This window comes from Siniperca chuatsi, linkage group LG10 (genome assembly GCF_020085105.1).
Source record: "Siniperca chuatsi isolate FFG_IHB_CAS linkage group LG10, ASM2008510v1, whole genome shotgun sequence".
Taxonomy (NCBI): Eukaryota; Metazoa; Chordata; class Actinopteri; order Centrarchiformes; family Sinipercidae; genus Siniperca; species Siniperca chuatsi.
Genome location: NC_058051.1, coordinates 15,949,492 through 15,973,965, shown reverse-complemented (window position 1 = coordinate 15,973,965; position 24,474 = coordinate 15,949,492). Strand labels below are relative to the sequence as shown.

The 24,474-nt window shown below is 42.1% G+C and overlaps 3 protein-coding genes and 1 long non-coding RNA gene across 6 annotated transcripts; 1 reads left to right on the top strand and 3 right to left on the bottom strand.

The window, feature by feature from the left end:
- Positions 1 to 2,281: 2,281 nt before the first annotated feature.
- Positions 2,282 to 5,634, bottom strand: ssr4 (signal sequence receptor, delta). The gene is made up of 6 exons (XM_044211018.1): positions 5,447 to 5,634; positions 5,100 to 5,218; positions 4,931 to 5,005; positions 3,940 to 4,029; positions 3,743 to 3,808; positions 2,282 to 2,942 (listed from the first exon to the last, which is right to left on the bottom strand). The coding sequence occupies exons 1-6, from the start codon at positions 5,496 to 5,498 to the stop codon at positions 2,838 to 2,840; spliced, it is 507 nt and encodes a 168-aa protein (XP_044066953.1). The 5' UTR covers positions 5,499 to 5,634; the 3' UTR covers positions 2,282 to 2,837.
- Positions 5,635 to 6,378: 744 nt separating this feature from the next.
- Positions 6,379 to 17,074, bottom strand: LOC122883093 (rho GTPase-activating protein 4-like). 2 transcript variants are annotated; one of them, XM_044211280.1, is made up of 23 exons: positions 16,969 to 17,074; positions 16,602 to 16,647; positions 14,768 to 14,857; positions 14,381 to 14,552; positions 14,081 to 14,243; positions 13,772 to 13,834; positions 13,559 to 13,687; positions 13,349 to 13,477; positions 12,787 to 13,008; positions 12,607 to 12,708; positions 11,712 to 11,885; positions 11,429 to 11,513; positions 11,162 to 11,189; positions 10,917 to 11,016; positions 10,695 to 10,755; positions 10,194 to 10,271; positions 9,977 to 10,105; positions 9,778 to 9,883; positions 8,381 to 8,608; positions 8,237 to 8,292; positions 7,923 to 8,151; positions 7,785 to 7,830; positions 6,379 to 7,126 (listed from the first exon to the last, which is right to left on the bottom strand). In XM_044211280.1, the coding sequence occupies exons 1-23, from the start codon at positions 16,987 to 16,989 to the stop codon at positions 6,950 to 6,952; spliced, it is 2,634 nt and encodes an 877-aa protein (XP_044067215.1). In that variant the 5' UTR covers positions 16,990 to 17,074; the 3' UTR covers positions 6,379 to 6,949. The 2 variants fall into 2 exon arrangements, with proteins under 2 accessions (XP_044067215.1, XP_044067214.1); XM_044211279.1 differs by lacking the exons at positions 16,602 to 16,647; positions 16,969 to 17,074 and adding exons at positions 15,013 to 15,079; positions 16,462 to 16,494.
- Positions 17,075 to 17,216: 142 nt separating this feature from the next.
- Positions 17,217 to 21,604, top strand: LOC122883095. The gene is made up of 2 exons (XR_006379561.1): positions 17,217 to 18,495; positions 21,293 to 21,604. It is a non-coding gene; the product is annotated as an uncharacterized LOC122883095 (long non-coding RNA).
- On the bottom strand, positions 21,296 to 24,297 carry naa10 (N-alpha-acetyltransferase 10, NatA catalytic subuni). Of its 2 annotated transcripts, none has more exons than XM_044211281.1 (8): positions 24,101 to 24,297; positions 23,833 to 23,931; positions 23,654 to 23,712; positions 23,513 to 23,558; positions 23,276 to 23,391; positions 23,089 to 23,133; positions 21,852 to 21,936; positions 21,296 to 21,707 (listed from the first exon to the last, which is right to left on the bottom strand). In XM_044211281.1, exons 1-8 carry the CDS (start codon positions 24,119 to 24,121, stop codon positions 21,516 to 21,518), a joined length of 663 nt encoding a protein of 220 aa, XP_044067216.1. In that variant the 5' UTR covers positions 24,122 to 24,297; the 3' UTR covers positions 21,296 to 21,515. The 2 variants fall into 2 exon arrangements, with proteins under 2 accessions (XP_044067216.1, XP_044067218.1); XM_044211283.1 differs by having other exon boundaries at positions 21,296 to 21,698; positions 24,101 to 24,294.
- Positions 24,298 to 24,474: the final 177 nt, after the last annotated feature.

The following is a 24,474-nucleotide window of genomic DNA, read 5'->3' as shown; positions in this document are numbered from 1 at the left end:
GCAGCTATACATCTAACATTCTGCACTGTACATACACATCCATGAAATAACCCAGAACAATAACTGTTATTGTAATGTAAGGAAGGGGAAGCCAGCATGAAAAGATACAGTCTGTTTTCTGAGTATTGAGTTAACCCACAGTTTGTTGACCTTGTCCTGCTTTACAAAAAGTGTGAAGAACGAGCAGTAAAAACAATGCTTCTGGCAGAGACAGTAAGTGTGACTTCATGTGAGAATCGCTTGTGCGACGCCACTTTCCACATTGCTGATTCTCACTGAGCCAATCAGTGTCTGCCCCCGGAGTTGGTGTTTTACACAGCTCTGTCAAAGCAGCTTTTCTCTGCCTCACAGCACACACACACACCCAGATTCCTCTACACTCCTATTTCTCAGTAAAAATGTTTTGTTGTATCAAATAATAATAATGATAAACTTAAAATACTAAGCACATGTATACCTCTAAAATCAAAGTGACATGGTGCTTTTAATTGGTAAATCAAGATTAAAACCATGTGCTATGTAATTATATAAAAATAAACGTGATTTGTTTGTTTATATAAATGAGTATCTGAAAAAAATCAACAGATAAACAATTCGCCATTGAAAGAATTAATTGAGACTTCCTGTGCATTCATTCTGACCAACAACAACAATGTCAAAATATTTCATTCTACATCCGCAATTATCTGCACTGATGTGTGGGATGGACTTATGCACTTTAACCTCCATCACACAACAAAGAGAAGGAAGGGTCTTGTGTCAGCATCAACTCAGTGGCCTTCTTTGCCTGTTTGTTTGTTCATTCCATTTCCATTTATATCCCTCCATCCAGCCATCCCCCACTTCCCACAGCCTAATAGGTGACTCCATGAGGGAGAGTCTGGATTCACTCCAGCTCACGTCTTCTCTGAATGAACAACATTGTGATGTCTCTATTGTCTCTTTGCCAAGGTGACAGAAGACAAAAACTGAGATGTGCTTACAACATAAGAGCGTTTGTGTGTTTGTGTGCTGACAACGCTAGAGAAAAGCAGACATGAGAAACTTCTTGTGTACTCTGTACACTGTGCAGTGTTTATGTGTGCAGATCATGTTACCAATACACAAAGTTTACATCAATCTCGTGGGAGTCAGTGAGAAGTTGCAGTCATGCTGTTCTTGTAGACGAAAAAGCAGCACTCTATGTGCTGTACAGTGTGCGCAAACACTGATTCGGGCCAACTACAGAAATAGACATGCTAAGTTTAAATTTAACAAACTAGATCACATAAGCACGAGATTGCTCCAAGTACCTATAAATGTGACAAACTAGAGTGAAGTGGATGAAAAACAGAACAGGGGCCCAAAGTGCATTATGCAGTGTGTTGCATTACATTAGCAAAAGCTGATACTGAACCAGTAAAAATCACATGTAATTGGTCAATGAGGTAATAGTCACAGCCTCAGTCACTTTCAATCTAACAGAGGCTTTAAAAAGCAGTACAGAGCTGCCACAGTGTGTTCAACTGGTGGCACTGCACTACAGCAAGTCAGAAAGTTAACACAAGTAGTTCCAGTGCCTGTTTACTTTTTTAACACCTATACCATGTTAACTGTTGGTGTACATTGACAGAAATCAGGAGAAGGACATCGGCTGCTGGTGTGCTGCTCTGCTCAAGCACGTACCTCTCCTTGACTATCTAGGAATGCCAGTGGGACAGTGGTGTCTCCTCTGCAGACAAAAATAGCCCTCATGTCCACTAAGAGTTCAGCCAAAACCTCCAAGCTGAACATACTTACAGCAACAGGGTTATTCTTCATTGTTTTGTTAACTACTATAAATCCTATAAAATGAGTACTTGGGGTAAGACTTTTAAAATGAGAACAAAAATAATTCTCATACGAATCAAATACTTTATAGCAGTAATCATTTTCCATCAGTACAGAAGGTATAAATCTTTCTTTATGGAAACTCTTAGAAACTGTTTATCAAATCAGATATTGAGTGGAGGACAGAAACTGTAGCTCTTAAGAATATCTGTACAACCATCTTTCCCTCTAGCAATTAGTCTGAAAGCTAAATCTGCTTATAACCATCTAGATGAGGTCACGGAATGTTGAATCATCCAGACTTCGCCAACTTACCACTGGCAATAAAAAAAAAATAAAAAAAACACTTCATAGTTGACATATGCTGCTATAGAACAACAGACCATGAGCCTTCCAGACTGTCTTGGAGAAAAAGGAATTTATAGAAGAGGCGATCTGTCACTGGACTATCACATTAAGCAACACACCCCACTGGAAGAAAAACAAGCAATTTATTCATTTTACTGGAAGAGACAAATACACTAGGCCTGTTCAGGCCAGCCAGTGCAGTCACATTATTGACATTTCATATGCAGAGGTCTTGACCTCTCTCTGGTAGTTTTCAGCACATCCGTACAAGTCCCAGTCTGGCCAACATATCCACATAGAAGGACAAAGGATAATCTGGTGTGGATGTTTTAACATCTTTTAAGTAGGATTGAATACAGTACATGATCTATATTTCTTTTGTTTATTTATGTGGTCCAGGTTTATTGTTTGGTCTTATCAAAAAATTACAAAATTCCATCCATATTGACAAGACAAACTTCTGACAAAATTTATCTGTAAATTGATAAGACTGATGGCATACAGACACAGTCTGAATAAAACAAAATACAAAGACTGCTACTCTTGCTCCTCGTCCCAAAGCAGGCCAAATAGCAAAATCCTACTGGCTTGCCACAACACTGGATGATGGATCATTGGTCGAGCTCCACCAGAATTCAGTCTTTAATGATCCAGTGGTTAAAAAGTGATTGTGAATTAATTTATGCTTGGATGGTGCTCTTAGCACTGAAGGCCATGTAGTAGACCAGGATACCAATGAGGGCAGCCACCACCTCAGTAGACACCCACGGGCCGTTCCACGCACCCTTTAAAGAGAAATAAAAAAAGCTCATCACAGGTTTACAGAGGAAGAGAAGCAAACAAATGATGACCAACTACACATTCCCATTTCACCTGCTTCTAGGCATACTCTGAGGCTGAAAGCAAGCAACATGGGTGAATGCTCAGATTGGACCTCATACCACAAAGTACACTATGACTAATCAGTCATTTTTTAAGTATGATGCTATTAATGGATCCATCCTACCTTTTTTGAACAATAAAATTAATTACAAAAGAACGACACTGTGGAGGATATTAATTTCTTACATGTACATTTCTTAATGAGCAATAACAAAATATTTTCCCAAATTGTCAAAAAAAAAGAAAAGAAAAAAAAGCCTTGCAGGGCAATTTTTTCTTTAGACTCTGAGGAATATACTGCTTGCAATATTATTTTTTTTGGATTCTTGAGGGCAGCGAAAAAATGCTGTCAACACAGCACTGACCTATTATCACCTTTTAAGTTGATATAGCAAACGTGTTAGCAAACAATCGGCTATTTACACTTCCAGGAGATACTACTATACTACTCTACTCTACTAGAGATACTCTAAACTAAGCTCTGTAAAGCTGAGGGGAACTGCTGAGTCGGGTGATAATTCTGTGGGTTCATCACTTCAAGCGAGACCTTTCACACACAAGTAGTCATGTGATTCCATGTAAAGTAAAAATACTGATTAGAGCAGCTTTAATTCAACAGTGTTTACTAATTTTTACAAGGCTAATGGAATCATGAATGTGACTGCATTCACATGTTCAATTTAAGGGTCTATAAGAGACTCACCCTGTGGTCAATGTTGACAGAGAAGAGAGGCTCAATGGCATTTACATCTTCATTGTTTCTCTGGGCCTGGAACAAAGGAGATTCACACATATAATTCAAATTAAACAGTATTTCCTTAAAAAGGCAGCACAATGCAATACAAGTGGAGCTCACTGGCAGTAAACTATGAGCTTATCAACTACGCATCAAACACTAACCTTGCGCAGGGAACTGTAGGACTCCTCATCGAAGAATTTGACCTGATATGTTCCAGAGCTGGCCTGTTTGTGAGGAAGACTCCAGGACACCTAAGGGAATAAGTCACACGTTGACAAATGGCTGAAATTTATTTTTCAGGAGTGTCTAAATTAAAAGCCTTCACTCCTTTCCGAGAGGCTGTGTAGTGTGTTTATGGGCTGCTGAGGAATGGGTTAAGGCCAAGGAATGCTCAAAATGAACTGAGTTTGTATGAACTGTTGGAAGGCAAAAGTGTTTATAGCTGTTCTGAATGGCCACACTCAAAGGCTAGGAGAAAAGCCTACCGTAATAGAGCGGGGTGAGATGTGATGAATCGTTCAAATAGAGCTAACACTGCACACTTGTGGACAGTCTCTCCTCAGAGCCATTCACAGTGTTGCACTCATTTGCACAGGCAAAAAGTGACATGAAAAAGCGAGCTTGAGAGAGAGGTTCAAATCCTGCCTACTTTCACACCTCTGCACAACTGGCAAGTCACTGTGTGAAGTGCTAGGCTTGTCAGATTGTCAGTTTTAGAAAGTGGCAAATATTTTTGGATGACACTATTGTCGTCAGTTGAAAATGACAGTAACATCTCTGACATTACAATAATTTTGTTCTTTGATAAGCTCTAGATTTTAAGAGATTGTCCATCTTTGGACAATAAACCTTTTTTGCTATATGACTTAAGTTTAACTTCAGTTTTAAGTTAGATGAACGAACCAATTGGTCAAAGACATCCTATGACTAATAATCAACTATGAATTACTTTATCTGAAGACAATTCTCTGGGTGTGTTTTGTAGTTAAGTGTAAGAGGTTCAGGGTATTTAATAAAAATAATTGAACTAATAATTGAATAATTGAGATTTGCAATTAGACAACACTCAATGCTCAACTCATTATGATCAACCTTCTTCAGTGTCATTATCTTGTGTGATCAGTTCATATGAACATGAAGCTACTAACATACCTGGTACTTGCCAACATCCTGGCCTCTAGTCACAGGGAACTGTCTTCCGTTGACATCAGCATACAGAGTCACACTCTGGAGAGGACAGAAATGATCATCAGTGAGTCAATCGCTCGATAACACCAATATATAATCAAACTATCTGTTTGTGTTGGAGGTGGACTGTTACCTGTGCTCCGTTGGCACAGGCCAAGCTGAGTTCGACGATGAAGACAGACTCGGAGGAGATGACGGCGTCAGAGGTGGTGTAGGCCGACGGAGTGATCGCTGGGTTTGTGCAGCTCTCTCCTGTCACCAGAGTGCAGAGCTGAGGTTAGCTAAAATCTTGGACACCAATGCATCATCTGCACAGTATTAACAATTGATACACATATCACCAATACTTATATTTCACCTAATTTAGAAGACAAATGGCAGTGATTTGATGAACTAGCTACTAGCTAAGACTGGTTAAAGTTAGCATTACGGGCTAATTAACCCCGGCAGATCTCTCTCACCGGTTCCCCGCTGACTTACCCGAGCAGGCGACCACCAGCAGAGCGAGGAAGGCGGCTATCCGAATCATCATGGTGTCTGAGAGGTTGTCGGGGAGGTTTTGTGTTGTTCCTGAGGTACAGCTGCGGAACTGAAGTGCTCCTTTCACACCGTCCAAAGGGAAGAAGTCCACCTCAGCTCACTGCTGTAACACCTCTGCGGCTGCGCAGGAATGACGTGGGCTCCTGCGCCGCAGTGCATTTTGGGAAATGGATCTGCCGACACCATGGTCGACACGTCATCCGAATCAAATACCACACCTGATCAAGACATGGTCGTCTCATAAAATAACACACTGCCCAACCAGCTGCAACATTGGAATGTGTATTATAAATGTAAGCATCAGTAAAAATGACAATATGAATATGAATTACAGAGACAGGAGGAATTCTGCTGACTAACGAGTATTTCAACTTGTCTATTATATTTTTAAGAACATTTTGCAATAAGGTAATACCTCTGTACTTGTATTTAAGTAAGATTTTTGAATGCAGGGCTTTTACTTGTGATGGAGTATTGTTACATGGCTACTTTTGAATGACCTCAATACTTCTTCCACCACTGAATGTTTTACATCCTTATGTTTTAAAGACTTATTGATTGGTCTTGATAATTATATTAAAAGCTAATCTTGGCACTATGATATTTGCTTTTTATTGTTTTTGTGATGCAATCTGTGGTTTGACTCTCTTTTTATAATTCTGTTACCATAATAAAGCCATTTCTAAAAAGCCTTTGGTTTAATTCACTATTCATATAAATGGAAATCATAAATCAAGAAATAACTAAATACTTATTATTCTACTTTTAACTTTTAAACCTACTCATGAGAACCACGGCTTAAAGTAAAAGAAATACAAGTTTTACATCCCACATTTTCCAGTCCTCATATTAAAAAACAAAACAAAAAGCAGTCAGAGTAGACAAAATATTTATTTGGCATGAAGCCTAAATATACAGACAAATCAAAGTGTGAACCAAGTTACAAATTAATATATACAAATTCCTTACAGCTACAATATTCACAGTTTTCTTAACTATGTGACGGCATCTCATTTTGGCAAACAGACATCTGATGAATAATGTATATGTGTTTGTATGTAGATGTGCGTGAATGGACTAAAAATCACTGAGAAAATTTGGCTTAAACTTGAAACAGTTGAATATCAACACCCACACAGATGCAGATATAAAAGTCATAAGTTGCACAACCACATTCAGCTGTACATAATCACATCTGTGCATTACAAGTAATCTACAGTTTCCACATTGTAATGCAGGGCTGCAGTCACAGCAGGATTCTGCTGTACAAAACATCAATGAAAGAGCTTCTGAGTAGGGAGCCACCCTGTGGAAAGAAGCCCAAACCAATCACAGGGACCTCAGGTGAATGACTATGGGTCAGTGATCACAGAATATAACAGCTATAGAAATAGAGGTGCTGAAAGCTACCGTCAGAACACATCACCCTAGCCCCCAGTACTCTCAGTCTAATGGATCTGCTACTTTGAAGAGCCCTGCTCCTCTACTCCTGCGTACATCCCACCTCCCTTTCCTTTGGGGAGCTTGGGCAGAGGGAGAGGAGGCGGCGGAGGAGGGATCCTTCACTGCTTGCCGCGTGAGGAGCTCCTTGAAGACTGAGTCCATCTGGCGACAGACCTCCTGCGAGATGAAAGCAACAATGGTGATGAGAGAGAGGAAAAAGACAAAACTGTCTTTGTTCTCTGCATTCCCTTCTGCTCGAGAGCTTCTGATTATGTTTGTCATAAATGCCATAATGTACTATTGTCAATAAATCATTAGTAATTTGGTACCGCTTTCTTTATAAAAGGGTTTGTAAGTTATAACTAATCACTTAATGAATGTGAATAAATAATTTTCTAATGCTCTATAGATCAGTTATGAGCCATTAAACTACTTTTTGATTGCCAGGTTGTGAAAAAAAATCTTTGGCTGGTGTTATCCTCCTACAGTATAAAACTTAATTCATCTTTTTAGCTCATCAAGAAAATCTCTCCAGAAAAGGATGGTTTTAACCACTTACCCTCTAGAAAAGTGCTGCAGAACATCTGGACCAAAATCTGTTTATTGGCAACTTGTTAACTTAGAACATTTACAACTGCAGACTTGATTAATTTTAATCAAACTTTAATTACTTAACATTTGTAGTTGCAGATGACTTACTAAAAATATTTTTATTAATAAAGCAGTGTAAAATGATTAACCCTTCTTAAAGCCATTAGTTATAACTTACAAACCCTTAATAAAAAGGGTGCCTTGTCACATAGTAATAAAATACCAAATGAGAAACACGACAGACCTTGTCTACTTGAACGAGAATATCCTCAGAAGATGAGTGTTGCGAGCTGTATGCAGAAAACAAGGTCACAAAACACTGAATATTCATATCTCACACAAACATAACAAGACAGTTGCTGCAACATTCAGTGGTACTCACTCTCTGTGCACATTGCCAGGCGATTGGACCCGTCGTGGCCTGCAGTGTGGCCCAATAGGAATCTGGAGCATTAACTTTCCACCTGAAGCAGTGCCTCCCCCTGCTGGTCCAGCTTTCAACCTTTGGTCAATTGAACCGCTGCTGTTGGCTCTGGGACGTTCTACTTTTTTCTGTGTTGCTGCTGCAGACAAGCTGGTGATGTTGTCAACTGAGGATCCTCTTTCCAACTCTGTAGCACATCACATTAATACATTCTTTTATTCTGCTCAAAAGCCTTTGAGAAGTGATAACCTAAGATAAGCACATAAACATACCATCTTTGCTATGTGTGTACTCTGCTTCTACATCTCCATCTTCAATGATAGGCTCACTGTGAAGAAAACACCCTCAGATAATCATTCCACCATATTGTACTCATGTAATGTGTATGCGTTGTGTACGAACATCTTTTCTCTTACCAGTCATCCTGTTCCAGTGTCATGCATTTCTCATATACCGGTCCTTGTACTTCGCTCTGGTTGGGGAAGATGCTTTCATGCTGGAGGATGATGTTATTCACCAGGGCGTTGATCTGAGGCTGCAGGGTGACGACATCATCATCGTGAGTTCCTCTTACCAGACTGGGGCCAAAACACACAGCCAGGTTGTAAGGCTGCATCATGTTCTCGTCACTGTACTGAGACACACTGGAGGCAGGGAGCAGAGAAACACAGGGGAGAGGGGCAAAAATGAAAAGTTGAGAGGCACGTAAAATATATTTAAACTATATTCAGTTGGTTTGTATGTTTGTTTTGTTGCAATGTATGTACACAATGTTTTGTGTGTAAACCTTTTGTCCATTTGTGTGTTTTTCTCTGTCCCCATCTACAGTGGTGTGCAAAAGTATTTGCCTCCTTCCTGATTTCTTTTTTTTTTGCATGTTTGTCACACTTAAATGTTTCAGATCAAACAAATTTAAATATTAGTCAAAGATAACAAATAAACACAAAAGGCAGAATTGTTGTAATTCTGCCACATTGGAGGGGTTTCGAGCATGAACTGACTTTTTAAAAAAAGGTCATACCACAGCATCTCAATAGGATTCAGGTCAGGACTTTGACTAGGCCACTTTAAAGTCTTCATTTTGTTCTTCTTCAATTCTGCAAAGATGAGTGGGCCAAAATTCCTCCACAGGAGGAAAGACTCATTGCAAGTTATTGCAAACGCTTGATTGCAGTTGTTGCTGCTAAGGGTGGCCCAACCAGTTATTAGGTTTAGGGGGCAATCACTTTTTTCATACAGGGCCATGTAGGTTTGTTTTCCCTTAATAATAACCTTCATTTAAAAACTGCACTTTGTGTTTACTTGTGTTATCTTTGACTAATATTTAAATTTGGTTGATGATCTGAAACATTTAAGTGTGACAAACATGCAAAAAATAAGAAATCAGGAAGGGGGCAAACACTTTTGCACACCACTGTATAACATCTGTCAAGTCACTATTTAATGTGTCATCACTTTGCTGTATCCATTTCGTGAAAAAACAAATTTATTCTAAATTTTAACAAAAAGTCACTAGTCCAGTTTTGCCCAGTTATTTTGTGCAAAAATGTCAAATTAAGTCACCTTCCTGTATCTGTCTTAAGAGCAATATTAGAAGCTCCCTCTGGAAATGAGTTTGTTGTGTACATATGGCGCTAATATACATAATGTGAAAAAGAAATCCAGCATACTTCTATCAGACATCAGTTAATTGGTTTAAATATTAGGTCATTTTTAAAAACATTTTGGTTTCCTATGAATGATTGTTTGATGTGATTCTTTTTGTCGATACATATCCTGAACGATGACGACTGCAATGAATTATAATACTCACTGATGAAGGAATGCAAAAAGGTATCTCATGACAACGATGACAGGCTCAGGGTAGGAAGAGATGACCATTTTGAGCTGAGCTGCTCTCTCTGCCTCGTTCTTTATTTCTGAGAAAAAGGTGATGAAAGAAAAATAAGCTTCTGCTGTACGCTCTCAGCCACGCTCATTTGACATTTCAAAACACATACACACACACTCACGGACATGCTCCAGGAGTTGGCTGGTGCTGTCAATGGGGAAGAGGGGATTCTCCAGACCTCTGAAGTAGAGTTTCAGCACTCCAGCAACAGAGTCCAAGTCATATCTCCCCTCAGCCAGTGGGTCCTCTCCTGCAGGGGAAACCCACAGCTTAACATTATTAATGCTCCACAGTGAGGGGGAGCTACTCTATAAAATAAAAAAATAGGACACACACACCTCGCCCAAATGCATCCCTCAGGCTGTTGACCTCCATCTGAGACCCTGGCACTCTAAATATCCCTTCATGGTGGAGACCTGGTGGACAGACAGATTATGTTAATTCCGCAGTGCTCTAGACTAGCTGAGAACTTCTAGATCCAATTCCAAAATATATTTAAAGCCACTATGTGTAGAATGTTCAGGCCATTAAAGTATCTTTAAAATGATACTTATTGCATAAGTTTGTGTTTGTAGAAAAATGGGACAATCACGGTAAATATTGGTGCAGTCTGTGGGTTGCCTTCAGCCCCATTCATGTCAGTGTTGCCCAGTCAGGTCAGTGGCGGGACGGGAGGACATTGCGGTCTGTCACAGTGGCTTTTTAATATGACCACTGGGGATCTGGGTTTAAGTCTTAATGTAATTTGTTTTTAAACCAAAATATATTCTAAACATATTTTTGCATTAGAGCAAATATGCAGCTGCTGTTTTACTTTTCCTTCAGTCTTGAATACTCACCATTGAGGTTGATAAAGCGAATGCAACTTTGCACAACAATTGGAATCTGTTGTCCTGATGCCTGAATGAAAACAAATTTAGCAATGAATTTCCCAAACAGCAAGTCTAATAGATCCCTGCTAACTGATGTGTACTGGAAAAGGCAAAATAGACTGAATATATCATAAGACATAAATGCTGAAAGAGGAAATGGTGAGATAGTGTAATCATGATGGTAGTTACCTGGATGAAGGACAGCATGTCTCCATTAAAAAGTTTGTGGTTGTGCATCAAATTGGCACTTGAGGGAGTCTTCCTGACACGCAGAGACTTTCCATTCTGTCTGCAGAAGCCAGATGCCATAATGTGAAGACACAGTCAACTCCATTTTGTATATATTCTACAACAAAGTCTTGTAACAAAGTTTCTAAAGTATGCAACATTGTTCACAATTACACCAAAAACATAATGAGCATTTATATCCATACCTAGGCTGATGTCCATTTGATGCTTCAGCTTGGAGGAAGAAAAGCACAAGAAGAAAAAGAATGAGCTTAAATGAGAACTAGCCAGTAAGAAGAAATGAGAAATACATTATAATAAATAGAAATATAATACATTTCCTTGAGGTTTAAAAAAAAAAAAAAGGGAACAATGTACTGTAAAATACCTCACAATGCACCAACTGTTTTCAAATTACACTTTGGGTCAGCAGTTTGCCCGGTATTGTTCTCTGAGAAATGCAGAAATGATACCTTTTTCCACAGCTACTTTAAGCAGGTCATGCTTGGCTTGCAGTTTAGATACCAGAGAGCTGTCTACAAGGTACTCTTTCACTCTCTGTAAAACAATAGATGTGGTTTAAGGTTATTATCATGCTCTCACCATCATTCACTGTGGTTCTTGTCATTGCCATCATCATTGTCAACCAAAACAACAAATCAAACCAAATAAACCTGCATATACACCAACTGTATATCACTGACACCTTCCTAAACAGTGTGCTATTCTGGTTTATTACTTTAGAAACAGACTCACGGTGAAGTAAAGGTTTTCAATTTCCTGCATGTTGGCCCTGCGGCGGGCCACACTGGGCTTGACTGTCAGGTTCTCGGTGCTGCCATCCTGAGATGAACCACTGCCGAGCTCCAGGTCATCATCACAGATGCTCTCCAGCAGGGAAGACTGGGATGCTGACATGCTCTTACTAGCCTGTATGACAGTGGCAGAGATAACAATGGAATATTATGCTTTTAATGCATTTAATTACATTCATTTCAATGACAGTAATTAAGATGATGAAACAGATTAAGTTGATGGGAGTGCTTATATTAAAATCAGGTAAGAACTTTGATGATTTGGACTTATTCTTGAATTTTGACAATGCTCTGACACTGGTACAAATTACCATTATGGTGATGGTGTGCAAAATATGAGAGTCTGAGGTGAACTGACAATGTAATTGTAATTATGTTGCATTCAAGTGCCTGTTGGAAAGGCCAGAATAACAGTTTGAGCGCATATGAATAATACAAACAGGGGGATAAATATGATGGGCATGGTCAATCTTGAATTGGTCACATTCCTGCCATTTACTGACCTGAAGGAACACCGGCCAAAGTTTGATTCATTTCTATAGAAAACTTTCAAGTCAACACACAAATTAAGTTTGATATTTTTTTGTTGTTGTTGTTGTTGTTGTTTCCCCCCCTCACATGTTTACAAACTTGCCTTCACATCTTTGCTTGAGCTCAGGACACTTTCCATTTACAATAACATGTGGTTAAGAAAGCAAGAAAATAATTTTATTTACAGCCTTGCATGAACTGTGTATAAACAGTGCCACTGAGATGTGGTGAGGTAAATAACACTGGTGGATTCAGTAGACTACAAAAAGGTCATGAGGTGTTATGGGTTGTGTAATGTATTCTACCTCCTCTGTTTCCTGGGTGACTGCTTTCAATCTGGTTTGTATTTGTTTGAATCTGGTCTCCAGCTCGCATCTCATCTCACACTCTGCACTGACCTCGGAAACCTGACAGACACGAGAGTGAGTCTATAGTTGATGCAAAACAGCTGAATAATCCACTGAATACACACACAAAATACAGACCTGGTCACCATCATGGGGCTGAAAGGGGAAGCGAAGGGGCATACAGAAGGTGTTATAGTGGTCCCTCAGGAGGGTGTCTCTGTCCTGGCTCTGATCCAGTCTGGACACGGTGTCTTGGAGCTGCTGCAGCCCCGTGCTCAGGTTCTGCTGGGTCTGCCACCGACTGGACAGGTAGGCCTGCATCACCCGGCCCAAAGAGAGGTGGTACCCTGCATCTGCACACTTAGGGAGACAATGAAATTTCAGACAATATCACCTATTTAATTTGTGCTATGAGCTCATGATGACTTCCTCAAAGATGATATTTTGAGCGATATCTCTGACATCTAATATCACACCATGTTCCAATGTTTTGATAACAGGCCCAACGGGGCATCGTAGTAGGTAATAAGCCAGAACTTAAAAAACAAAACAAAAAAAACTGATGCATCTCATTACCGATTGGTCAATATGGTCTGAATGGCCCCAGAAGTGGGGGATCATAGCCTTGAGTAATATTTAGTGTTTGTTTATGTTCAAAGGAAAAGACAGCAGACAAGCAGGTGTGAACTGATGCACTCACGTTTATGAGAGTGGAGATGTCTTGGAGGTAGTACTTATTCATGGAGACATTGGCTGCAGCCAAGTTTAGGAGGTATTCGTTTCGGGCTTTGCTGCACTTCAGGTAGATGTCTTGGACCTTAACTTGTCTCTATGGCACACAAACAATTACCAGTAAGAGGTGAAATAGACATATATGCACACAATACTACATAAAAGGGTATTTATTTACTTTTTCTATCAACCTCTCCAGTTTCTTAGCAGCACTCTGCTTCTGCTTTTCCTCCTGTTTCTCAGCCTCCTTCAGCTTCCCCTCTGCACTCACATAGTCTGAGTGGTACTGGTAGTATGTCCGCCATGCCTGCACACAGACACATAACAGCAATGCTTTCCTTGGTTTGTTTTGGAAACTGAAAATGTTTTGGGTGGTTAATTTCTTACTTACAGTCTGCAGCTCTGTGGTAACTTTGAGTAGTCCATCTTGTAGCTGAGTACAGATATCTTTACTCTGGAAACACAACGTAAAGACAAAATACCACAAAGGAAGATAGCATAGCACGGAAGGAACACAGTGAGCCACAAAATGTTTTTTAATGCCAAGAGTTAAAGAGAAATACAGGGGTGAAGATCAGAAAAGGAAAGTGGCAGCAATGCTAGAGTCAGGTAAATTGCACAATACAGGTACAGACTTGTCCCAAAGGTGTAATGAAAGACTATGTTTGTGTTTGATGGGAGCCAGTGCTCATATCAATACCTTCTTGGCAAGGCGTTGTGTGTACTCCAGGCAGTGTGTGAGGGGCTGGATGAGGGAGGTGCTGCAGCTCTCACTCAGCCTATTGTGGTCTCTACTTTCTTGGCGGGTCTGGGACAACAGAGCCAGCCAAACCTGGGACACTGAGTGACTACTGGGCTCCTTCCTGAGCATATGGAAAGGAATGACGACGCAGGAACAAAAAATGTGTAAGATACAAGCAGGACTGCTTCACAACAGTGTCCTCAAATGAACTGCTAGTTAGTAGATTATGTGCGCTGTCAAAGGCAGGACTGGCTTTACCTCTTGATCCTGGAAGTGAACTTTTCAGCGAGTTTTTCAAGGGAGCGGGCGTACTCGCTTTCAATCTCACCCCGTCGTCGCAGATAGTCTGTCAGGTCCTGCAGCTGCTGGCTCTTCTGCTCAAGTTGCAAGTCCAACACCTTCAGCTGGTCTACAAGCTGGCAACGTACCTCTGAAGGGGAGAAATAATGACAGACAAGGCAAAGAGAAAACAAACCCATATACAGGAATATATGACTCATTCTTAAAAGGTCTTGCTGTGGGTGAGAAACGGATTTTACAAGGTTTTTTTCCCCCCCTCAACAGAAAGAAGACATGTTGATCACAGTAAAGATGAGATGTGATAAAGAGGGAGTGTTTGTTAGCATGGTGCAGTAATTTTTTTACCTTTTATTTGTGTGTCGTAGTCCACCATACCAACCCTCTCCTTTCGGAGTTTCACATGGGAAGTCATTGTTGCTCCAACTGGGTGGGATTCTGGATAAAGGAAGTGATTATTATTATTAATTATTATTATTATTATTATTATTATTATTATTATTATCATCATCATCATCATCATCATCATCATCATCATCATCATCATCATCTCACTATGTAGTATGAAATATCAGCTGCCCTGTTCCTTTCACCTCTTGCAGAATTATAGTGTCCCTTATGTGCATGCAAGGTATTCTGATCTTCTTTGCTGGACAAAGTCTGGTTTAAAAAAAAAAAAAAAAAAAAAAAAAAAAAAAAAAAAAAAAAATGAAAACCCATGATCCACTGCTGCAGCCAAGCATGCCGCTCTACAAACTTTCACACTCTTACTGCTGAAATACCCCCCCTCCACAGACCATGCTAACTTCCTCCTGCCACGGAAAGAGCGAAAAGAGCATTTTCAGCTTACTTTAACACATCTCTTGAAACTGGTCACACTCTGCTGAATGGCAGATAACTAGAAAACCAGTTGGCATGTACTGCCTGCTGCACTGGTCATGCTGCAGAACTGCAAGAGGTGCAAAAAGAGCTCTAGCAACATCTTTGCTGCCCTAAAGATAGGGTGATCCACAAGGCGCGTTTGTTCCGAAGACTACAGTGGTTTTGTGGTTTTACCAATGATACTCAAGTTCACTGATACACTGAAAGACTATTCTTTGGTTTGAAGAATGAAACAGCACCTCCAGCTGCTTTTTGCTTAATCTTTCTATATATCCTCCCAACTGGAGGACTGAGAAGCTTTATACAGAAGTATATTCCAGTTGAGGCTAAGAAATTAGGCAAGTTTATCTGACTGTGACTAAGCTTTAGACAGGATAAAATGAACAGTTATCACTGAAAAACAATCTGAGAAACTTTGGTTTCTTCGCATTTTTATCAAGTTGTATGACAGAAACTAACACAGCTATATAATATCTAGCCTGTTCTCAGCAGAATATGGATGACAAGGTGCAGAAGAGAGCATGACTGGAGCATCTCAATGCATGACATGTCATTTAGGGCCTCTAAGGAATAGAGAATTAACAACTTAGCCACTGATGTCTGCAAGATATCACTTACAAGGGTGAAATTTTAGTGCACATCAGAAAGGGGAAGAGTAGCATGTTCTCTTGCTGGATGATAACCCTTTATACACAACCACCACACACATTCGCTCTCTTTCCCCCTTCAACTTCCCCTTTTTTCAAAGGCCAAACATCAGTCATCAGCATTCTCTTCAGCTGAGACGTTTACCAACTGACCTGCTAAAATGAGTCTGCTGCATTACAGCAAACCCAAAACTCCCCGTAGAAAGGAGAATGTCTCATTTTTCCAGCCTATGTCACCATTTTCCATTAGCCCTTTCATTCTTTCTTTATGTGATCAGCACTGAATCATCACCTCCTGTCATCACAATATGCAGCAATATTTTATTAAAGCTAGTCTTAACCTCACTGCAACTGGTTTTTCAGTTGCTATTGTGGTGATTCTGTGAGTTTCACAAGTACAAACGCAGACGCTGTCTGAGCTATGAAACGTTAATGGCCTGAGGGCTATGTCTGTAGCCAACAATAACATAACTGAAATAATCAAGCAGAATGATCTTTCATAACAGTACTTACTTTGCAGCACAAAAACATGTTTATTAGACCTAAACTGGCCAACTGTTCGGTTTTTGTTTAGACAGGTCAGTAACTGAAAAATAAATAAATAAATATCAATAAAACTTTAATGCATCACACAAAAAAATAAGAAGTCCTACCTGGTGAGGAGCAGTCTTGACTAGTCTCTTCTCCAGACTGAGGCAACTAAATAATGCGAGTTAATAGCACAGTAAGCTCTCAACTGTTTCACCTCCCCCTCACATTGGACACGGATAGATGTGGGTGGAGTGGAAGTCATCTCTGACTCTCACTCGCTCACTCACTCTCACACACACACACACACACACACACACACACACACACACACACACACACACACACACACACACACACACACACACACACACACACACACACACACACACACACAGAGCGCTCTACTGCTCGCTCTCACACCCATCATTTCACTGACACATTCAGTTTGAAGCATCAGTGTGCAATTGTGCAAGTGAGATGAGTGAAAACCTTTTTGAGTCTCTCTTTCATGCTGCCTCTTGAACTCCACAAGGTTTTCAGTCCAATCAAACACCAGCTGTTTTCACTGATTAGTCCCTCTGCACTGGTTATTCACAGGCTACTAAATGAAATCAGGTGCTATAGTGTTCACTTGGGGAAAAAAAACAAAAAACTGAATACTCTGGGGTATTCTTGGCACGAGACCCAGGGCCACAATAATGCACAATCTGCTTACATACTGTATGACCACAGTTTGTGATGAGTAATGCATGGCTTGTAACCTTGGAAACACCATGTGTCAAGTCAAACAGTTACACAAACGCTAAAAGAAAAAGGGTATTTGACTTCAGATAAAGTCCCATGTGACTTTCACCACATGTACACTGGTGGCAAAACCAGAGTTAAACCATTGTTGCTATTAAATCATAACTCATTTATCTGAGCCAGATCACTGTGGAAGACTTGTTTTGAACAGCAGCAGCGTTGTTGTTTTCTCTAGCTGAAAAGTGTAGTGGCATGAAGGTGTGAAACTGAGCTATTTCCAATTTGTCACAAACAGCCAAACTTTCTGAAAGGTCAGTGTGCATAATTTGCTGTTATCTGTCATGTACTTCTCTCTCTCACTCCTGTTTCCTTCCTCTAACAGACAGTAGAATGATTATGCATAATCAACCTAAATGTAAAAAAAAAAAAAAAAAAAAAAAAAAAAAAACTTTACTGACATATTTTGGCCAGTCAGAGAAAGGACAATGTTTGATTGGTGGTCAGCTATAAACAAGGAGGGTTTAAGCATAGAGGTTAGACATTCATTGTCTTTCATCTACTTGACTTTTTCATTGAGTAGCATGCTTTTCACTTATCTTAAATCCCCTATATGTAGCATTATTGTCATACATTTTTATTTGTAGAAAAATGCAACAACCCTGGTGAAAACTGGTGCAATCTGTTGCTTCCAAACCATTTATTAGTTTCCAAGGGTCAGATCTGCTGTCTGCCACAGTATTTTTTGATGCCGCCACTAGGAGTCGCCAAGGTTGGAAATTGTCAAATTCTACACACACTGTAGGGTTTTTTTCACTATGATTATGTACAACACAAGTAATATTTGAGACAGTGTGAATTCAACAGTAACCCGGCTGTGTATATGGTGTTATTGTACAGTCTTCACAACAAGTGTACAATTAAGTGTTGTTTTAACTAAATATATTTAGTTTATATATTTCATTGACCTCCTTACTACATAGTGGCCAAGCCCAACGCCAACATTTTCCCACAATAATTACTGACTGTTATCAGAATGTAATGGTCTATGCTCAGAAGTAAACAACTAAGCTGCTTTTGATCATCTACGAAAATAAGTGCAATACCAGAAGTGTTATTTTAAAGATTTATTTGCAGTAATTCTGTTAAATAATTAAGAGACCAGATTGAAACAACTTGAAAAGGCACGGATTGTTTTCAATTCTGTAAATCTCACAGAACTTTGGGCCACTTTTGGTAATGACAACAGCAATCCAATAAAAACAATGAGGCCAGGTATTCGTCCATCCATCCATCCATCTTCTTCCGCTTATCCGGGGCCGGGTCGCGGGGGCAGCAGTCTAAGCAGGGACTCCCAGACTTCCTTCGCCCCAGACACTTCCTCCAGCTCCTCCGGGGGGATCCGAGGCGTTCCCAGGCCAGCCGAGAGACATAGTCCCTCCAGCGTGTCCTGGGTCTTCCCGGGCCGCCCCGGTGGGACATGCCCAGAACACCTCCCGAGGGAGGCGTCCAGGAGGCATCCGGATCAGATGCCCTAGCCACCTCAGCTGGCTCCTCTCGACGTGGAGGAGCAGCGGCTCTACTCCGAGCTCCCCCCGTGTGACTGAGCTCCTCACCCTATCTCTAAGGGAGCGCCCAGCCACTCGGCGGAGGAAGCCCATTTCGGCCGCTTGTATCCGCGATCTTGTCCTTTCGGTCACTACCCAAAGCTCATGACCATAGGTGAGGGCAGGGGCGTGGGATTGACCGGTAAATCGAGAGCTTTGTCTTTCGACTCAGCTCCTTCTTTACCACAACGGTCCGATACAGCGCCCGCATCACTGCAGACGCTGCACCGATCCGCCTGTCAATCTCACGCTCCATCCGTCCCTCACTGGATACTTAAACTCCTCCACTTGGGGCAAGGACTCCCCACCCACGCGAAGAGAGCAAACCACCTTTTTCCGGTCAAGAACCATGGCCTCAGATTTGGAAGAGCTGATTCTCATCCCAGCTGCTTCACACTCGGCTGCAAACCGTCCCAGTGCATGCTGCAGGTCCCGGTTTGAAGAAGCCATCAGAACGACATCATCTGCAAACAGCAGAGATGAGATCCTGTGGTTCCCAAACCGGACACCCTCCGGCCCCTGACTGCGCCTAGAAATTCTGTCCATATAAATTATGAACAGAACCGGTGACAAAGGGCAGCCCTGGCGGAGTCCAACATGTACCGGGAACAGGTCTGACTTACTGCCGGCAATGCGAACACAGCTCCTGCTCCGGTTATACAGGGACCGGACAGCCCTTAGCAAAGGGCCCCGGACCCCATACTCCCAGAGCACTCCCCACAAAGCGCCCGGGGCACACGGTCGAATGCCTTCTCCAGATCCACAAAGCACATGTGGACTGGTTGGGCAAACTCCCATGAACCCTCGAGCACCCGATGGAGAGTATAGAGCTGGTCCAGTGTTCCACGACCGGGACGAAAAACCACTCTGCTCCTCCTGAATCCGAGGTTCGACTATCGGACTAATTCTCCTCTCCAGTACCCTGGAATAGACCTTACCGGGAGGCTGAGAAGTGTGATCCTCTGTGATTGGAACACACCCTCCGGTCCCCCTTCTTATACAGAGGACCACCACCCGGTCTGCCAGTCCAGAGGCACTGTCCCAGACCGCCACGCGATGTTGCAGAGACGTGTCAGCCAAGACAGTCCCACAACATCCAGAGACTTAAGATACTCAGGACGGATCTCATCCACCCCGAAGCCTTGCCACCAAGGAGCTTGCCAACAACCTCAGTGACTTGGCCAGGGTGATGGATGAGTCCGCCTCCGGTCCCCAGCCTCCGCTTCCTCTTCGGAAGACGTGACAGCGGGATTGAGGAGATCCTCAAAGTATTCCTTCCACCGTCCGACAACATCCCCAGTCGAGGTCAACAGCTCTCCACCCGCACCGTACAAGGTGTTGGTGAAGCACTGCTTCCCCCTCCTGAGCCGTCGGACGGTTTGCCAGAATTTCTTTGAGGCCGACCGATAGTCCTCCTCCATGGCCTCTCCGAACCTCTCCCAGTCCTGAGTTTTTGCCTCTGTGACCGCCACGGGCTGCAGCACGCTTAGCCTGCCGGTACCTGTCAGCTGCCTCGGGAGTCCCACGAGCCAACAAGGCCCGATAGGACTCCTTCTTCAGCCTGACGGCATCCCTTACTTCGGCGTCCACCACCGTGTTCGGGGATTGCCGCCGCGACAGGCACCAGAAACCTTGCGACCACAGCTACGAGCCGCCGCATCGACAATGGAGGTGGAAAACATGGTCCACTCGGACTCAATGTCCCCAACCTCCCCCGGGATCTGGGAGAAGCTCTCCCGGAGGTGTGAGTTGTAGACCCTGCTGACAGAGGGCTCCGCCAGACGTTCCCAGCAGACCCTCACGATACGCTTGGGCCTGCCAAGTCTGTCCGGCTTCCTCCCCCGCCAGAGGATCCAACTCACCACCAGGTGGTGATCGGTTGACAGCTCCGCCCCTCTCTTCACCCGAGTGTCCAAGACACGCGCGGCGGAGGTCAGATGATACGACAACAAAGTCGATCATCGACCTCCGGCCTAAGGTGTCCTGGTGCCACGTGCACTGATGGACACCCTTGTGCTTGAACATGGTGTTAGTTATGGACAAACTGTAACTAGCACAGAAGTCCAACAACTGAACACCGCTCGGGTTCAGATCAGGGGCCGTTCCTTCCGATTACCCTCTCCAGGTGTCACTGTCGTTGCCCACGTGGGCGTTGAAGTCCCCAGTAGAACAACGGAGTCCCGGGTGGTGCACTGTCTAGTACCCCTCCCAGGGACTCCAAGAAGGCCTGGTACTCTGCACTGCTGTTCGGCCCGTGAGGCCGCCACAACAGTGAGAGACCTGTCCCCACCCGGAGGCGGAGGGACGCGACCCTCTCGTTCACTGGGGTAAACTCCAACACGTGACGGCTGAGCTGTGGGGCTATGAGCAGGCCCACACCAGCCCGCCGCGCCTCTCCCGCCCGGCAACGCCAGAGAAATGGAGCGTCCAGCCCCTCAGCAATCCAATAAAAACAATGAGGCCAGGTATTCGTTTTAGTTTCATTTAGATAACACCCCGATTCATGTCATTATCCAAGACTTTTTGTTCAGCGCTGCAGTGAAAAGCAAGATTTAAGAAAAAGGTGATGGAAATGTGGGAGCAGCTTTGACGCACAGATAGTCACAGTTTGTAAAGCCCGAGATATTGTCAAATAGAGATAAAAATAGGAAGGGAGGGATGAATTTAAAAATGTCTAGGACTGCAGCGTCATTGTGAATCAGAAGAAGAATCTTTAACGTCTGTGCTTTCTGTTGCCTCGCTGACTTCACTCAGCTCTTTGCTCTCCCCTCCGCTGTCTCTCTCGCTTTCTCTCTCCTGGTCACCAGACCCTGATGGGCTCTGGCCAGACGGGGCCTCCTGACCCGACACACGCACTCCAGGCTTTCTCAGCTGTGGGACCCACAGACAGAAACATGACACATTCACATTCAGAATCTGCTCATCTGAGTTAAGTGGCGTTATACATCCCTTGAGGTGACATGGAGCTAGTGAAAATCATGTAAATGAGCCAACATATGGTGCCAACGTAGAGAATTAAGTCACCTCATCGGCCATGTGGGCCAGGTCTCTCTTCATGGCGTAGGCATCCTCCCCATCTGCATAGTATTTAGGCTCCACCTCACTAATCCTGAGGAGGAACAACAATATAACACATCAGTTACAGTCAGAACAAGTATCTAAAAGTCAGGGCCGTAGCTGCCACTGAGGACGCTGAAGTCATATCATTTGTATCTTTATAATGGGAATTTGGGGGTTTTAGCAACCTTGGAGGAGTTTACATTCTACATTACAAATAAATAACAGGGTGAGTATTTTAAACGGAATATATTCCGTAATTTGACAATTTCTTGGTCAAATGAATAAATGACTGAACGATTCAGCTTTTCCCAACCAGAATTTTATTCCTGGCATTGTTGAGAAGACTTTGAAACCTTCATGCTGGGAACTAAAATTTACAGAAAATATAATTCAAAGGTTAACTTAATAAATAAAACTTAACAAAGTCCAAATAATTGAGACTAATTTAGAAACTTTGTTTTTGGTGTCTGGAGCCGTTGGGGAGGACTTGAACTCATGACTAAAGCCCTACCAATATTGGATTTTTGAGGCCAATACCAATATTAATGTGAGTGTTATAAAAATCTGACAATGGCCAACACTAATATATATATATATATATATATATATATATTTATTTATTTTTGCATAAACACAAACATTTTTTATCTCTGATTGTCAATAACTACAGGACTGTTTAAATGACCTCAAAGATATGAATAAGAAAAAAAAAGCTTTGCATACAGAGCGTACTGCAGAGTGGGAGGTGCTGACAACTGCAAGATGAACATGTAGTCAGAAAAAAATAAAAATTCAGCCTGATGAAATGCACAGGAAAACACCTCGCTCTTATCTGTGTTAATAAAAGATTCTTGATTATACATTTTTAGGGGCCAAGTGTGCATTCACTACCACAGACATTTATGGTTTAATTATTCCTTCTGAACACAAAAGACATCTTTGGCACTTCTGTGCTGCAATTTCTTGTTACTTATCAGTTGACATATACCGACTTATACTTACCGGCCGATACTTATATATCTGCAATAAGCTACTATTGGTCGACATATCAGCCCAGACGATTTATTGGTCTAGCTCTACTCATGACCTCAGTATTTCTGAAAATCCGGGCTACGGACAAACTAACTGTGTAACAGTACCCAAGGAGTACATGCATTACAATAAAAATACTGAGATAATCTTGGCACAGAAATAGACTTACTGGAACTTGAGTGTGTTTGAGTACAGGTGCAGGGCTGCTCGGTTGCTGTAGTGGGGAGAAAATATTGGTAAGTTCCTTGAAAACAGGAGTACTGAGACACATAGGACCAACCAGGGAACCATACAATAATTTATCTGAACAAAACAAAGAGAGACCAAGTTCACAGCGAACCAACAATGCACATTACCTTTTGCGAACATGAAGTGAGACATATTTAGCATTGAAGTTTTCTATCATGGCCCGGCTGGCCTGGTCCATCAGCTTCTGAGCCAGGCCAAGACGTCTGTGGGAGCGCTTCACTGCCTGGGAGACACAGATAAGGGTATTTATTGCCACAGATAAGTCAGCCAAATATCTCAGTAATAAAAAACATGTAATTTAAATAACGGAGGCGATGTATAAGATGTCTCTCGCTCAGACTCACCAGGGATGTGATGTGTCCATGGGGTACATCATCTGGGTCCTCCTCCCTAATAAAGAGTTCACAATAGATTGTTGGAACACATTATACTTCTCCTTTGTTCAAGTGAACAAAAACATGAAAAACATGGCCACAGATACTCACATCTTTGCCAGCACATATCCCACAATTTTGCCATTTTCATCCTCTGCAATGTAGGAAAGCTAAAATGATGAAAATAGACAATGAGTGTCAAACCAAATGTATACACTGTAAGGATTTAGATGATAGGAGCAGTGGTGTTAGCAGAAACAGGAGAAATAGGAAACTGCACTGTGAATCACCTGAGGCCAGGACAATCCGTGATAGAAATAGTATTTCATCTGGTAGTTTTCTGGAAGACACAGCAGGTTACAGTGCTGCATATTCATAAGGTCCTCGGGCTGAAAGAAAGAAACTGAATGTCACAAAAGTGCACGACACGATGCTAACCCCTTAATCGGCGATATATGGTCAACGAGTAACTTAGGCAGCTTTAACTAGCTTAGCTAACGTTACCAGTTAACATTAGTAGAAACAGCATGGCTGTCGAGAGGATTTCAGCACACTTACCCTTGCGTTTCGTATGTTCATTTTGTTAGTTGGCTTGTTATCCAGACTTTGGAAACAGATATCAAATATACTACACCGATCAATCAATTCATAATAATTACACTATAAGGTTTAAAGAGCTTCTATCGCTAGCTAGCTAAGTTGACTTGCTAGCAAGGAACGGAGGGGAGGAAGGAGCGTGCTACAATAACGACAGACATTTCCGGTCACTGTGTGCGCTGGGATTTCACAGTAAAAGCTGTAACCCTTGTTTGAGACACGAAAACACGCCATGCATTACTTTTATTTTGAAGAATGCCTTCATGTCGATCAGAACTAGGATGTTGATGACTATTGTAGCACACTTTACACACCTACAGGAAGCATCAGGCTGG

What these genes read in the sequence shown, in the direction of transcription:
- naa10 (XM_044211281.1), bottom strand. Translation starts at nt 24,121, where the DNA reads ATGAACATACGAAACGCAAGG. An exon ending in ATGGACACATCACATCCCTG is followed by an intron (nt 23,392 to 23,512) that starts GTGAGTCTGAGC and finishes TGTGTCTCCCAG; the next exon opens with GCAGTGAAGCGCTCCCACAG. An exon ending in TCAAACACACTCAAGTTCCA is followed by an intron (nt 21,937 to 23,088) that starts GTAAGTCTATTT and finishes GTTCCTCCTCAG; the next exon opens with GATTAGTGAGGTGGAGCCTA.
- ssr4 (XM_044211018.1), bottom strand. Translation starts at nt 5,498, where the DNA reads ATGATGATTCGGATAGCCGCCTTCCTCGCTCTGCTGGTGGTCGCCTGC. An exon ending in GCTGGTGGTCGCCTGCTCGG is followed by an intron (nt 5,219 to 5,446) that starts GTAAGTCAGCGG and finishes CTCTGGTGACAG; the next exon opens with GAGAGAGCTGCACAAACCCA. An exon ending in CTGTCAACATTGACCACAGG is followed by an intron (nt 2,943 to 3,742) that starts GTGAGTCTCTTA and finishes TTCTCTTTAAAG; the next exon opens with GGTGCGTGGAACGGCCCGTG.
- LOC122883093 (XM_044211279.1), bottom strand. An exon ending in CTACGACACACAAATAAAAG is followed by an intron (nt 14,553 to 14,767) that starts GTAAAAAAATTA and finishes TCTCCCCTTCAG; the next exon opens with AGGTACGTTGCCAGCTTGTA. An exon ending in TTCACTTCCAGGATCAAGAG is followed by an intron (nt 14,244 to 14,380) that starts GTAAAGCCAGTC and finishes CCATATGCTCAG; the next exon opens with GAAGGAGCCCAGTAGTCACT.